This window comes from Phascolarctos cinereus, unplaced genomic scaffold (genome assembly GCF_003287225.1).
Source record: "Phascolarctos cinereus isolate Bilbo 61053 unplaced genomic scaffold, phaCin_HiC Scaffold_5;HRSCAF=322, whole genome shotgun sequence".
NCBI classification, from domain to species: domain Eukaryota; kingdom Metazoa; phylum Chordata; class Mammalia; order Diprotodontia; family Phascolarctidae; genus Phascolarctos; species Phascolarctos cinereus.
In genome coordinates, this window is record NW_027555958.1 from 421,725,363 (window position 1) to 421,738,088 (window position 12,726).

General features: G+C 42.9%; 1 protein-coding gene across 4 annotated transcripts in view; it reads left to right on the plus strand.

Moving 5' to 3' along the window:
- Positions 1-12,726, plus strand: part of ILDR2 (immunoglobulin like domain containing receptor 2) — a 93,588-nt gene that overhangs the window by 71,297 nt on the left and 9,565 nt on the right. For 2 of the 4 annotated variants that reach the window (XM_020974708.2, XM_020974710.2), the window contains exons 7-9: positions 6,421-6,534; positions 9,211-9,427; positions 10,662-11,388. In XM_020974708.2, the coding sequence (XP_020830367.1) occupies positions 6,421-6,534; positions 9,211-9,427; positions 10,662-11,388 (1,058 nt within the window). Of the gene's footprint in view, positions 1-6,420; positions 6,535-9,210; positions 9,428-10,661; positions 11,389-12,726 lie in introns of those variants that run through there. The other 2 variants (XM_020974709.2, XM_020974711.2) reach the window with 1 other exon arrangement.

Here is a 12,726-nt window from a genome sequence, read left to right on the forward strand (position 1 = left end):
TATAACGTTATGCCAAGGGTCAGGACTAATACCCTCCTTATAGACCATGAAGTGTCTATTAGGATTGTTATTGAGTTTCAGAGCATGTGACTTGACCGATATGATATCACAACATGTACAATTCTGTTAGAATGAGACATATCTAAACTGTGTATGTGGTCTAGATTATAAGTAACTCAACTGGGATCAGTTTAAGGAGTTCAGGATGTTTAGACCTATATCTAAAGAGCAGGGAAAAAATAAGAAAGAAAGAGGAATTGACTTGATTTGGCTCAGTTTTAGAAGGACAACAAGGCCCAGGAGGTAGAAAGTACAGGAAAATGAATTTCAGCTTGTTATCTTTAGCCTCCTTAACAATTAGGGCTGTCTGAAACAGTTAGACTGTCTTGTGCCTGCCTCATCACTGGAGATGGTTAAGGGCAATGCCGACTGAACATTTGTCATGGCTGTCATAGAAGGCATTCCCATATTGGGTGAAAGGTGGGTCTGAGATTCCCTGATTCTACTTGCACTATCTCACAGGTAGAGAGTCATGTCCCGCACACCACTGCTTCCTCCTTCTACCCTGGTCTCATTATTCTTGAAGATCTGTTATACTGAGATATCAGGAACAGTAAGATAAAGGCAAGGAGAAAAGGGTAGGTCATAAAGAGAGAAACACAGAGAGAGGACTGGACCACTTTGTGTGCCTGTTGCCATCTGGCTGTCCTAAGCCCAGAATTTAGATTACTCTGCATTCTGACTGATGACATTGGCCTGCTTGCCAAAAAAAAAGGCAGGCCAAATTTTGTTTGGACAGAATCCATGATATAAACATCAGTAGCAGGAGGGCTGCACTTGGATATGACACATCTTTACTGCTCTCCACCTCTTTGACCTTGAGCAAGTTATTTTCCTTCTATGAATATGCATACCTTAGGATTATAGAGCAGAAATCTAGAGCCGGAAGGGAACTCAGAGACCATCTAGTTCAATCTCCTCATTTTACAGGTAAGGACACTGAGGCCCAAATTAAGTGACTAGCCCTGGATGACATAAGGAGTAAAGGTCAGACGTGGATGGAATGAAATAATGGATGCAGAGCACTTTATAGATCTTTTTATTTTATTTCCAACTAACAAGCATTTATTTTCTCTCTCTCTCTCTCTCTCTCTCTCTCTCTCTCTCTCTCTCTCTCTCTCTCTCTCTCTCTCTCTCTCTCTCTCTCTCTTTTTCTTTCTATCTCTATCTCTTTTTATCTGTCACTCCTCCCTATAGAGAAAAAAGACATGAAACCCTTGCAACACACATGCATAGTTAAGCAAAACAAATCCCCACATTGCCCATGTCCAAAAATGCATGTTTTCATTTTGCAACTTGAATATATCACCTCTTGCATATGGTTGATTACTGAATTCATCAGTCTTAAGTCTTTACAAGGTAGTTGTTACTGTGTAGATTGTTTTCTTGGTTCTGCTTGTTTGAACTTGCATTAGTTGATACAAGTTTTCTCAGGTTTCTCTGAACCTTTTATAAATCTTAAAGTATCATATAAATATAGATATGCTTGCATATCTATATTAATATATAAAGATATCAGCCATTGCTATTATTTAGCTTTACTTACATAGTTCCCTCTGCCTAGAATGGCCCTCCCTACAAGCTTATTTCACAGCTAGGACCCACCTAAAAGGCCATCTCTTCCATGACATCTTCTGCTATCTTCCCACTTGTAAGTAGGCTCTTCTCTGGACTCTCATAGCATTTGGTACCTCTCATGTGGCAGTCTTGCATCCCATCTTTCATTATATTATTTATTTTATACTTTATACTATATATTTTATCTCCCTTACCAGACTCTAAGCTCCATCTGGTTGGGATCTCATTTATAATGCAATTTTAGACTGTATTAAGAGAGAAATAGTGTCTAGAACAAAAGAGACCGATAATCCTCCTGAATTTGCCCTAGGCAGACCACAACTGGAATACTGTGTACAGTGCAGGGCCCCACATTTAAGGAGAGATACTGACAAACTGGAGCACAAAAGGACTAGAGAAAAGAATCAGAGGATCATAGACTTGGAGCTGTAAGGGACTTCAGAAGCTGTCTAGTTAGTGTCAATAAATGTTGTTTATTAAACACCATGTATCATGTTGTTTTTCAGTCACATCCAACTCCTCATGACCCCATTTGGAGTTTTCCTGGCAAAGATATTGGAGTAGTTTACCATTTCTTTCTCTAGCTCATTTTACAGATGAGGAAACTAACTCAAGCAGAGTGAAATGACTTGCCCAGGGTTACACAGCTAGGAAGTGTCTGAAGTCAGATTTGAACTCAGAAAGATGAGTCTTCTTGACTCCTGCCTGCCACTTTGTGCACTATGGCACCACCTAGCTGCCCCATTACATACTAGGCACTGTACTAAGTGCCAGGCATGGAAAAAAAAAAAGCAAAAACCAGTCCCAGCCCTCAAGGAGCTCACAGTCCAAAACAACAGCGAACAACTGTGTACAAAGAAGGTAATTTAGGAGGATAAATTATGGATAATCAATCAGGTAGCACTAAGGGAGATCAAGAAAGGTTTCTTGCCAAGTAAGATCTAACCCCCTCATTTCATAGATGAGGAAATTGAGGGGTGAACATGATAGCTGTCTTCAGGTAGACACAGGGCTATCATTAGTCTTGTTCTCTTTGGGCAGAACGAAGGACAATAGTTAAATCAAGAATGAGTCAGGTTTCACCATGCATGGAGCTCTGGGTCTGGAGTTAGGAAGACCTGAGTTCAAATTCAGCCTCAGACACTTACTAGCTATGTAACCCTGGGCATCAAGTCACTTAACCTCTGTTTGCCTCAGTTTCCTCAACTGTAAAGATGGGGATAATGACAGCATCTACCTCCAGGGATTGTTGTGAGGATCAAATGAGATAATATTTATAAAGTGCTCAGCACAGTGCCCAGCATGTGGCAAGTGCTACATAAATTCTAGCTAACACTATTATTGTGATTCCCAGCAAATAGCTCTATCCAAAAGGAGAAAGCTAGCTTGAGAGTCAAGGAATTCTGCCCTCTGAAGGTCTTCAAGCAGAGACTGGATGACTGCTTGTTAGGAGTGTCAGGTGTTGGTTATAGTGGATGACCTCTGAAGTCCCAGCTCTTGGGATTTTGAGATTCTGTAAACAAGTAGACTTGTTTACTAGAGTGGCCAACTTTAGAAGGTAGTGGGGTCTTCACTGAAGGCTTCCAAATAAAGATCGGAAGACTATGTGTCAGAGATCTCGAAGAAAGGATTTCTCTTGGACTACATGACATTTTCTTTTCTTCTTCTATAAGATTTTTCACTTCTTCCATAAGATCTTACAAAAATTAACCACTTTAGCCAATAGCCATTTTTTAAAACATTATTAAGATGATATTAATTCATTCACTAAACATTTTTTGAGCATCTGCTATGTTCAGGGCATTGTGTTATATATGGGATAATAGAGATGATTTTAGCACAATCTCAGTCCTCAGGGATTGACAGTTTAGTGGGGAGAGTAAGACATTTATACAAACTGTAATGCAAGATAGAATGTGATTGAGTCCCACAAAATAGGTATGAACAAAGTTCTACTGGAATTCACAGGAGAGGAAAATTGTTGCCAACTGGAAGTATCAGGAAAAGTCTCCATAGAAGAAGTAGCACTGGAACTCCCCCTAATATATATTTTAGTGATTTCTTGTATATTTTGGGTTACAGAGAACTCAGATCTGATGATCTCACTTCTCTAAGCATTTCCATAAGTCACATTGAGGATAGGGTAGAATTCTTCCCATTTTGTAGATTTAGAAATTGGGATTCAGAAAAGCCATTATCTGCTCAGAGCCACCCAATGACTCATTGGTAGAATGGAAAATGGATGACTATTCTCCTGATCCCCAGCCCTATGCTTTATCCAGTAGACCAAGCTGCCTCAGAAGAGACACAGCATTTTCGTAGGATAATTGCATTTTAATTGAACTGTCTGTACTACTCTGCTAACGCCTCTGCAGAGATGGGGAGAGTGAGTGCTTGATAAATAAAATCATTATTTCTAATAATTTCCTCTATGTAAGGATGTTAGAGTTAACCTCCAAGAGAAGGTGTCACTAAAAAATGTGTACTGAGAATCATTAAAATTTTTTAAAATCTATCCTTACAATTTGAAGTGAATGTGCAAGAGATGCCCAGCATGTTCTCATATAATCAGTGCACCTGCAAATGTGTATGTGGGTGTCTTTCACTGTCTTTGGTGCCTGTTCTGTGATTAGAGTACTGCAAAATGTAAAATTCTCATCTGGGATGTAAATAGAGCTTGTGGGGGGGGTGGGGGGTGGGGGGTGGAGAGGAGGCTTTGCCCACAAGCAGGGCACTATGACCTGCCTCCTCATGGATTTTAGAAAATTAGACCAGAGAATAGAAATTAGGCCTTTCTCTAGAAGCATAAGCAATGCCCTTCATTACTGCTTGCCACACTTTGTGAATCAGTTCCATTAGGAGTTGGGTCTTAACTTTCTTTCCAGTTTTAAAAGGATGGGGTGGCAGTGTTCACCCAGGCAATGCAAAGGGCACTGACTGTGGATGATTATGATGATGATGATGATGATGATGATGATAGCTAACATTTATATAGTACTTAGCATGTGCTAGGCTTTATAATCATTATCTCATTTCATCCTCACAACAACCCTGAGAAGTAGGTGCCATTTTTTTTTTGGTCGAGGCAATCAGGGTCAAGTGACTTGCCCAGGGTCACACAGCTAGTGAGTGTCATGTGTCTGAGACTGGATTTGAACTCAGGTCTTCCTGCTCCAGGGCTGGTGCTGTACCCACTTCTCCATCTAGCTGCCCCAATAGGTGCCATTGTTAGCCTCATGTTACAGTTGAGGAAACTGAGGCAAACAATGGTTGAGTAACTTGCCTAGAGCTAATAAGTATCTGCGGCCAGATTTGAACTTAGATCTTCCTGACTCCCGGCCCAACACTCTATCCACTGTGCTACCTAACTGCCCCTTTGGATTCGGAGGACCTAGGTTCAAATCTCTCCTCTGATGTTTTCTACTTATGTTGCGTTTGGCGTATAATTTTACCTCCCTGGGCCTCAGTTTGTTTATCTGTAAAATGGAGAGAGGACAGGGAATGAATTAGATGGACTCTGAGACCCCTTCCAGCTCTAGTTCACTGAGCCTTTGATCCCATGAATGTGAGCATGGTAAGTATTCGAAGGGCATCTGTGTAGAAGATGGGTAGACTTATCCTGTTTTTGGCACAAGGGGCCATGGTACAGTATGGATAGAAGTTACTGAAAGAAAGATTTAGGTTTGATGTAAGGAAAACCTTCCCTAACAACGAGTCCTCCAGAAGAGGAATACGCTGTCTTGAGAAATGGGTAGTTCATCGTCCTTGGAGTTCTTCAAGTAAAGGCTGGACATTCACTTGCCATCTGTGTTGTGGTGGGGATTCTGTTTCAGGGATGGGCTGTTCTAAATCCCCTCAGGGCCCTTCTCAGTGTTCAGTCCTGTATTCGATGTTCCAGTGAAGGGGCACACGATCCATGGCACTGGCCTCATTGGTGTTCAATCACTCCCAACTGTCAAGAATTCTTAACTTTCTCTCTTTCTTCTCCTTTTCTCACCCTCGCTCTTTTTACATTCCTTCCCTCCCTCACTTTGCTTCTACTTTTACCCATTGCCTATGCTTCAGGCTTTCCAGGGAGCATTGCTTAGCCCCACTAGTGACCAGAGGTGATTGCCCTCTATGCTGGTGAGTCCTCTAATGAACATAGAAAGCTCAGTCCTGACTTCTTCATCCCTGATAAGCAGTGTGACCTGGGCAAGTTACTTAGTCTTTCTTGCTTCTTTTCATAAAAGGGGAATCATAAGATTGTTTGTTCAAAGCCATAGAAAGGTAGTGGACTCTTTCCTGGAGATTTTTAAGCAGAGGCTGGGTGACCACTTGGACAGGGATGTTGTGTCCCTCTTAATTCTGGTGCTTTCCCTCTGCAAATTGTTTCCCATTTATTGCTTGCTTTAACTACAGTTGTTTCATCCATTAGATTGTAAGGTCCTTGAGAGCAGGAACTGGCTTTTACCTTTCTTTGTGTCCTCAATGCTTAGCATAGGGCCTGGCACATAGTAGGTGCCTAATAAATGTTTATTGATTGCTGGATTGGTAGAAGAGATTCTTAGTCAAGATACTGGTTGAAAAGGATGGCTTCTGAGGCAGCATCCTATTTATTTATTTGTATTTTCTCCCCTCTCCTTCCCTCCTCTTGAAATAGAATGTAAGCTCATTGAGGGCAGGGACTACTCTTCATTTCTATCTTTGTACTGCCAGCACTGTGTGTTGCACAGAGTAGGTGCTTAATAATAATTAAGTGGAATCCAATTGTATTATTCCTTCCTGCTCTTCTCTCGGCAGTTCGCAAAGGTTACCGAATCCAAGCTGACAAGGAACGAGACTCTATGAAAGTCCTGTATTATGTTGAGAAGGAATTAGCTCAGTTTGATCCAGCCAGAAGGATGAGAGAAAGATGTAAGTAATACGTCTTCTGTGATTTGTTCGATGCTGGGAGCTCTGAGAGGTAGCCTACTGGCTCCAGGCTGCACAAGGCTTTGCCAAGGTAAGATCTGTCAGGGGTGGCAGCAGCTGGTGCCACAGCCTTGAAAAAACTTCACGTTTAGTGGGCACAGGGAGAGGGCAGCAGGCCTCTGGTTTGGTGGGTAGAGGAATCTCTTGTTACCATGTGATGCCACATCTGTATATCAGGGTCCTGAGCCTTGGGGCTATTGAAACACGTGAAAGACAGGAAAAAAAAGATAGTTTGTCAGAAACACCCCACCCTTTAAAATGGTTTTAAATGAGCACTTGAAGATGTAGAGACTGAATCCTGCAGTTCACTGACTCAGAAGACCTTGACATTCAACTCTGTAGACCAAGCAGCAGCTCTCCCTATAGGAGGTATTTGAGAGAAAGACTAAAAGTGCTTGATGAATCTGGCAGCCAGAGGCCTGCGTCATCATAAACAGCCGAGTACTGGGAGGCTCAAGGGACTGAGGGAGGGGCGGGGAGAGAGACAGCAGGCTGCCACTTTTGTTGGAAGGACTTTTTAATTAAAGGGTCTCTTGGTGTGAGGGCCCCAGCCCTGAGCTCATTCGCAGACCTGTAGCCTGTCTAGCTGACGAAGATGATTCTTTGGGACGGATCCTCAGTAACCACATATCATTAGTGTCTGCATGTAGCATCTCTGACATGTGAGGGCTAGTTACCTAAGGCCTGTTAGAGTTGGCTGTGAGGCTCCTGTTCCTTCTTCTCCCTTCCCTGAGTTGATAGCAGGCTTGGTGGGGAATCTGTCATAATTAGGGGGCTCTGTTCAGATTAGGAGGAGCCAACACACTGCACATCGCTCTCCATTCTAAACCTGTCCTGTCTGAGGAGCATTCACTGCTGTATCCTCCCACCGCACCTGCTATAAAAAGACCATCCCCAGATTGTAATGTCAGAAATGCAGATGTCACTGCGTCTGATGGGCTCAGTGTATGTGCTGTGATGACAGGTCTGCATTAGGTCGCACGGAAAGGCCTGGATGAAGGAGAAGGGCTGGGAAAGGGGATTGATGATGTAGCACAGGTCCTGCTGAAGAAAAAGGAATTTCAGACGCTCGTAAAATAGTCAGTCAACAGAAATTTATTAATTAATTTATTAAGTGCCTTTGTGCTAGGCACTGTGGGATGTACTGGGAATACAGGATCAGAGACGGATCATGGCTCTCACAACTGAGCGACCAGCAGAGCTAAATCTGAAGAGTTTTATTGCCAGAGGACCAGTCACCAGCAGATTAATATTATTATTTTTTCTACTATGGCAGCTCTTGCTAAGATGTAGAGGGGCTGCAATCTTCCTGGGTAGCATAGCTACACCAAGGAAATGATGGTTCCTTTAAGTAAGTAAAGACCTTGCAATGACCCCGGAGGAGAGAGTGAGGCTGACTGCTTTGCATAGCTCTGCTTCACTCAAACCCAGTTCACACGCAAGTCAAGACGTCATGTCATCGGTCCTCTGTGAAAACGAAGGACGAACAACAACACACCGGCAGTAAAGCGCTAGATGTTTTACATGTTGGGGCTGCCTTCCCGGGGTGCTCTTGGCCCTCCCGCCTCATACATCGTCATCCTTTTTCACATGTTTTCCTTTTCCATGTTTAATGCTGATGAACATGCTGGGTGAGAGGCGGGCGAAAAAGGGGGAGAGAGAGAAGCCAAAGGCCCCCAGTGTCCACCCCGATCTTATCAGGAACCAGAAATATTTAGAATTAGTTCCAGTTTTTGCAGATCTAGCATAGGGCTTATTTGAATGACTTTTTTTTAAATGAATGTTCAGGTTTATTCAGTGCAGTTCAGGTTTAAGCAAACTAACGTGATTCGCTCTAGTCTCTAGGTTTAGACTCTGCTCAGAGGTCCTTCTACGGGCAGCCCCTTGGTCTGCTCTAGGACTGGAGGGAAAGGGCCTTCCACAGCCCCTTGAGTCCTCAAATAGTTGGCTGCTGTGGGCCTCTGGCTGCCAGATTCATCAGGCAGAATTTTGTTCTTTCACATCCTATAGGGAGAGGTGGTGCTAGGTCTTCACAGGGAAAGCTATCATTTTACTGCTGAAGGAGAACTCCCAAGTAAGGAAATTCCTTCTACCAATGCAGGCTAGCACCTTCTCTGCAATTTATAGTCTTAGGGAGTTACTGAGAGGATAAGTGACTTACTCAGGGTCATACAGTCAGTTTATGTCAGAAGCAGGACTTACATCCACCTGGTTCAGGTGGCTGGGAAGCCAGTTCTCTATCCATTAGGCCACACTGCCTCTCATAGATGTGTCTCATGAGACAGATTAGTTCTAACCTCAAGTCACTGAGACTGGATAAGAAACAAGATAGATATTGGGGCTCCTGGCTTCTCTCTCCCTGTGTGCCTGCCTTTTGCCCAGCATCCTTTGCATTCTGTTAGTCTTGTTCATCAGCGTTGAAAAATATGGAGTATTCTGCAATCTAAGTATGTCTTAAGTTGCACCCAATTCCTGCTATTGCAGTGTAACTTTGGTCAATAACCCAACCTGGATTAGAGAACGGACGGGACCCTCAGAGAGTTGTTCTCACAATGCCTTTGGCTTTGAGAGATCATGGAATGATGTTTTGTTGGTGATGGTTTTTTTTTTCCCTTGCAGATAATAACACCATTTCTGAGCTCAGCTCCTTGCATGAGGAGAATGGAAGTTTCTGTCAGTCTTACCGCCAGATGCGGAGGAAGCCTCTCCCTTCTTTGGGGAACATGGAGAGTGATACAGATTATTGGACAGGTGCAATGGGAAATGGTAGTGGGTCAGGACATGGGCCCTCATCCTCCAGTTATAACAAAGAGGATCGAGACAGCTTCAGGCACAGGTATAGAAAATATTTTGTTCAAAAAGAAAATGGAGTTTAGGGAAAGGGGAGGGATGAATAGGCATGGTGCAACATGTAAGGAAAGGTGGACCTGATGACTACCACTCATGGTTTTCCCAGGCCATTTTAGTACGGCTGAACTTTACTCTCCTCTCCTGTTATCTTTTTGCATCAATGTCTTTTGATAGACCACCGATTTCCATTGGCATAATGGAAAGTCAGGAGAACAGAGTTCGAGTCTTGGCTCTCCTACATACTGTCTATAAACGTGGCATATTTCTCTCTTGAAATCTATGACATTTCAAGATTTTGTAGAGAAATGATTCTTCAGTCCTTGACTTCCTGAAGCTACTCTGATCTCCCCAATTCCCCTCCTTATTTTCTTGTAGTGTATTTATTTATGTGCATGTCTCATCTCGCACTCGATTGTAACCTCCTTGAGGACAAAGACTTTTATTTTCATCTTTCTAGCCTCAGCACTCGGCTTAGTGCTGTGTATGCAGTCAGAATTGAATAAATACTTGTTGAATTCTTGGCGTTCTATACTTGGATGAATGTAACAAATAGTGCTTGGGCTTCTCCATTCCATAGATAACTTTAAGCAAGGAAACATTTTTTTTTAAGTGCCATGTGCAAGAATTACTTGGTTAGATTGTAGTCAAACCATTAATGAGTTCCCTTTTTTCTTTGAACTTTGCCAAATCCTTATGAACCTTCGTGCACATGTTTTCTCATCTATCTCATTTATTTTATCGCATAGCTTCTAAAAGCACCCCAACCATACTGCATAGTAACACTTTCTCCACAACTCCTTCTAACGGTGCAAGAAGAGCAGTACATATTTTCGTCTTTGCCTAATTAGACTTTGCAAAGAAACTCTGTTCAGCCCACTGTTTCCAAAGCTCCCCTTTTCTCTCTACCCTTGGGGGGAAAAGGGAAGAAACATTGCACAGAGGCTGCTGGAGTGGTAACCAGGTATATGATTAAATGAGAACCTCAAAAAATGTATACATCTAATCTAGTATTATTATTACTGTTATCATTATTGATGTGAGGTGTTGCTCCTTATCATATATCCCAGCCGAGAGTGTAGATCATGGGATTGGAGGGGGAAAATTGGTCGGTGTCAGGCCTTGCTTATCCTCCAGGCCAACTATCATTTCTCGTACATAGTAGGTGCTCAGTAAATGTATCTTGATGGGTTAAGTTTGACTGACGGCTTTTCTGCTCGCAGCCAGCAGCAGTCAAAGTCAGAGATGTTGTCACGGAAGAATTTTGCCATGGGGATGCCAGCTGTTTCCATGGATGAGTTGGCAGCCTTTGCAGACTCCTACAATCAGCGGTCCCACCGAGGCGAGGGCAACAGCCAAGAGCCTCGTGGGGGGAGCCGCTTTGAGAGATCAGAGTCACGGGCACATGGTGGGCTATATAATGATGGTTCCCTAGAGGAATATTATAGCAAAAGAAGCCGGAGCCGGGAGCCTCTGACAGACTCAGACCGGGGCTGGTCCTATAGCCCACCCCGAAGACGGGCTAATGAAGATAAACACCTACCTCGGCTGGTGAGCCGGACCCCAGGTGTTGGACAGAAGTATGACCATACCTATTTGAGCAGTGTACTAGAGAGGAAGTCCCGGGGTGAGGGCAGCAGTGGTGGTGGGAGCCTTGAGACCCCATCAAAGCTGAGTTCCCAGCCACTCCAGCGGAGTGGGAGTTACTATGCCTGGTCACCACCAACAACTTACAAAGCCGGGGGTGGACAGCAACCATCATCACAGCCGGATGAAGAGGACGAGATGGAAGATACCTTACCACCCTACAGTGAACTGGAGCTGACCCGGGGCCCTTCCTACAGGGGCCGGGAGTCCTTGTACCATAGCAACTCAGAAAAGAAGAGGAAAAAGGAGCTACCCAAGAAAACGGTGAGGCCGTGTCTGGTGGTCCTAATCCAAGTGGGATGAGAAGGGAACCATCAGGCAGGGGACATTGTGTCTGAAGGGCAGGGGCCTGGCACAAAGCTCATAGTGAAATGGAAAGAGCTTTTTAGAGAGTGGGTTCCAGGAGTAAAGGATACAAGTCATCTGAATTTGGGGGAATTGGTGGAGGGATATCATATCTTTTTTAAGGATCACTGCGCAAGGATAGGATAAAGTATGAATTGGGGTTCTTGGTGATGGGTAGAAAAGTCAAAGGAAAGCAGATAGTGGTGAGAAGCAAGTCTGGGTGGTTATTATAGAGGGTACAAGTTAATTCAAAATCAAAATTTGAAATCATTAATTAGGAAGAATAATACACTATTTCATCAAATATCCTAGAAAAACACTAATGAATATCATAGGATGTGGCATTCTAGGATTTTGTAGTGAAAATGCTCCCTGGACTCTAAGAACCATTGCTTCTTTGCAACCTTGCCAACCAGATTAGTATAGGCGATGAGCAGATAAATGGAAAAGCTGCTACCATCATCAACAACAATAACAAAATAAAAATGTAGTTGTTATGTCTTTGGTTTTGTTTTTCATCCAGGGCAGAGTTCTTAATCTGTGTTGTATCAGGGAGCCTTTTGAGAGTCTAATGAAAACTATGGACTTCTCAGCATAATGTCTTTAAAGGAACAAAATAAAATACACAAGATTACAAAGGAAGCTAATTATATCAAAATATCATCAACTAAAAATATATTTTTAAAGTTTATGGATCTCAAATTTAAAGAAAAAAATTTCTGCTCTAAAGGAATTATGGTCCTGTTTAACTATCAGTAGTGTTTTATGGCGCATGTTTTGGGTTAATTTTCCAGTAGTAGGAGCTGGTTTGTGGTGAGCCATCCACACTCTCTTTCTCATCTGTTACTTCTTATAACCTGTGGCAAGACGGGGCAGAAATGGAGGCGGGAGCTGCTTAGGTTCCTGTAGCTAAGGAACAAAGCTCTTCTCTTTAGGAAACGAAGAGGCTTCTCTAAGAAGAATGGCCCGGGATCCAGCAAGTAGGATATGATTAACAATCTTCTTATGAAGAAGAACTGCATTGTTAGCTGTGTTCTGGATGCTTTTTAGTATATAGGGGGAAAAAACGTAGTCCTTGCATCAATCAGTCAGTAAACATTTATTTTGTTGTTGTTCAGTCATTTCTGTCGTGTCCAACTTTTCATGAGCCCATTTGGAATTTTCTTAGGAAAGATGTTGGAGTGGTTTGCCATTTTCTTCCTCAGTTCATTTTGCATTTGAGGAAACTGAGGCAAACCGAGTTCAATGACTTGCCCAGGGTCACATAGCTAGCAAATGTCTGAAGCCAGATTTGAA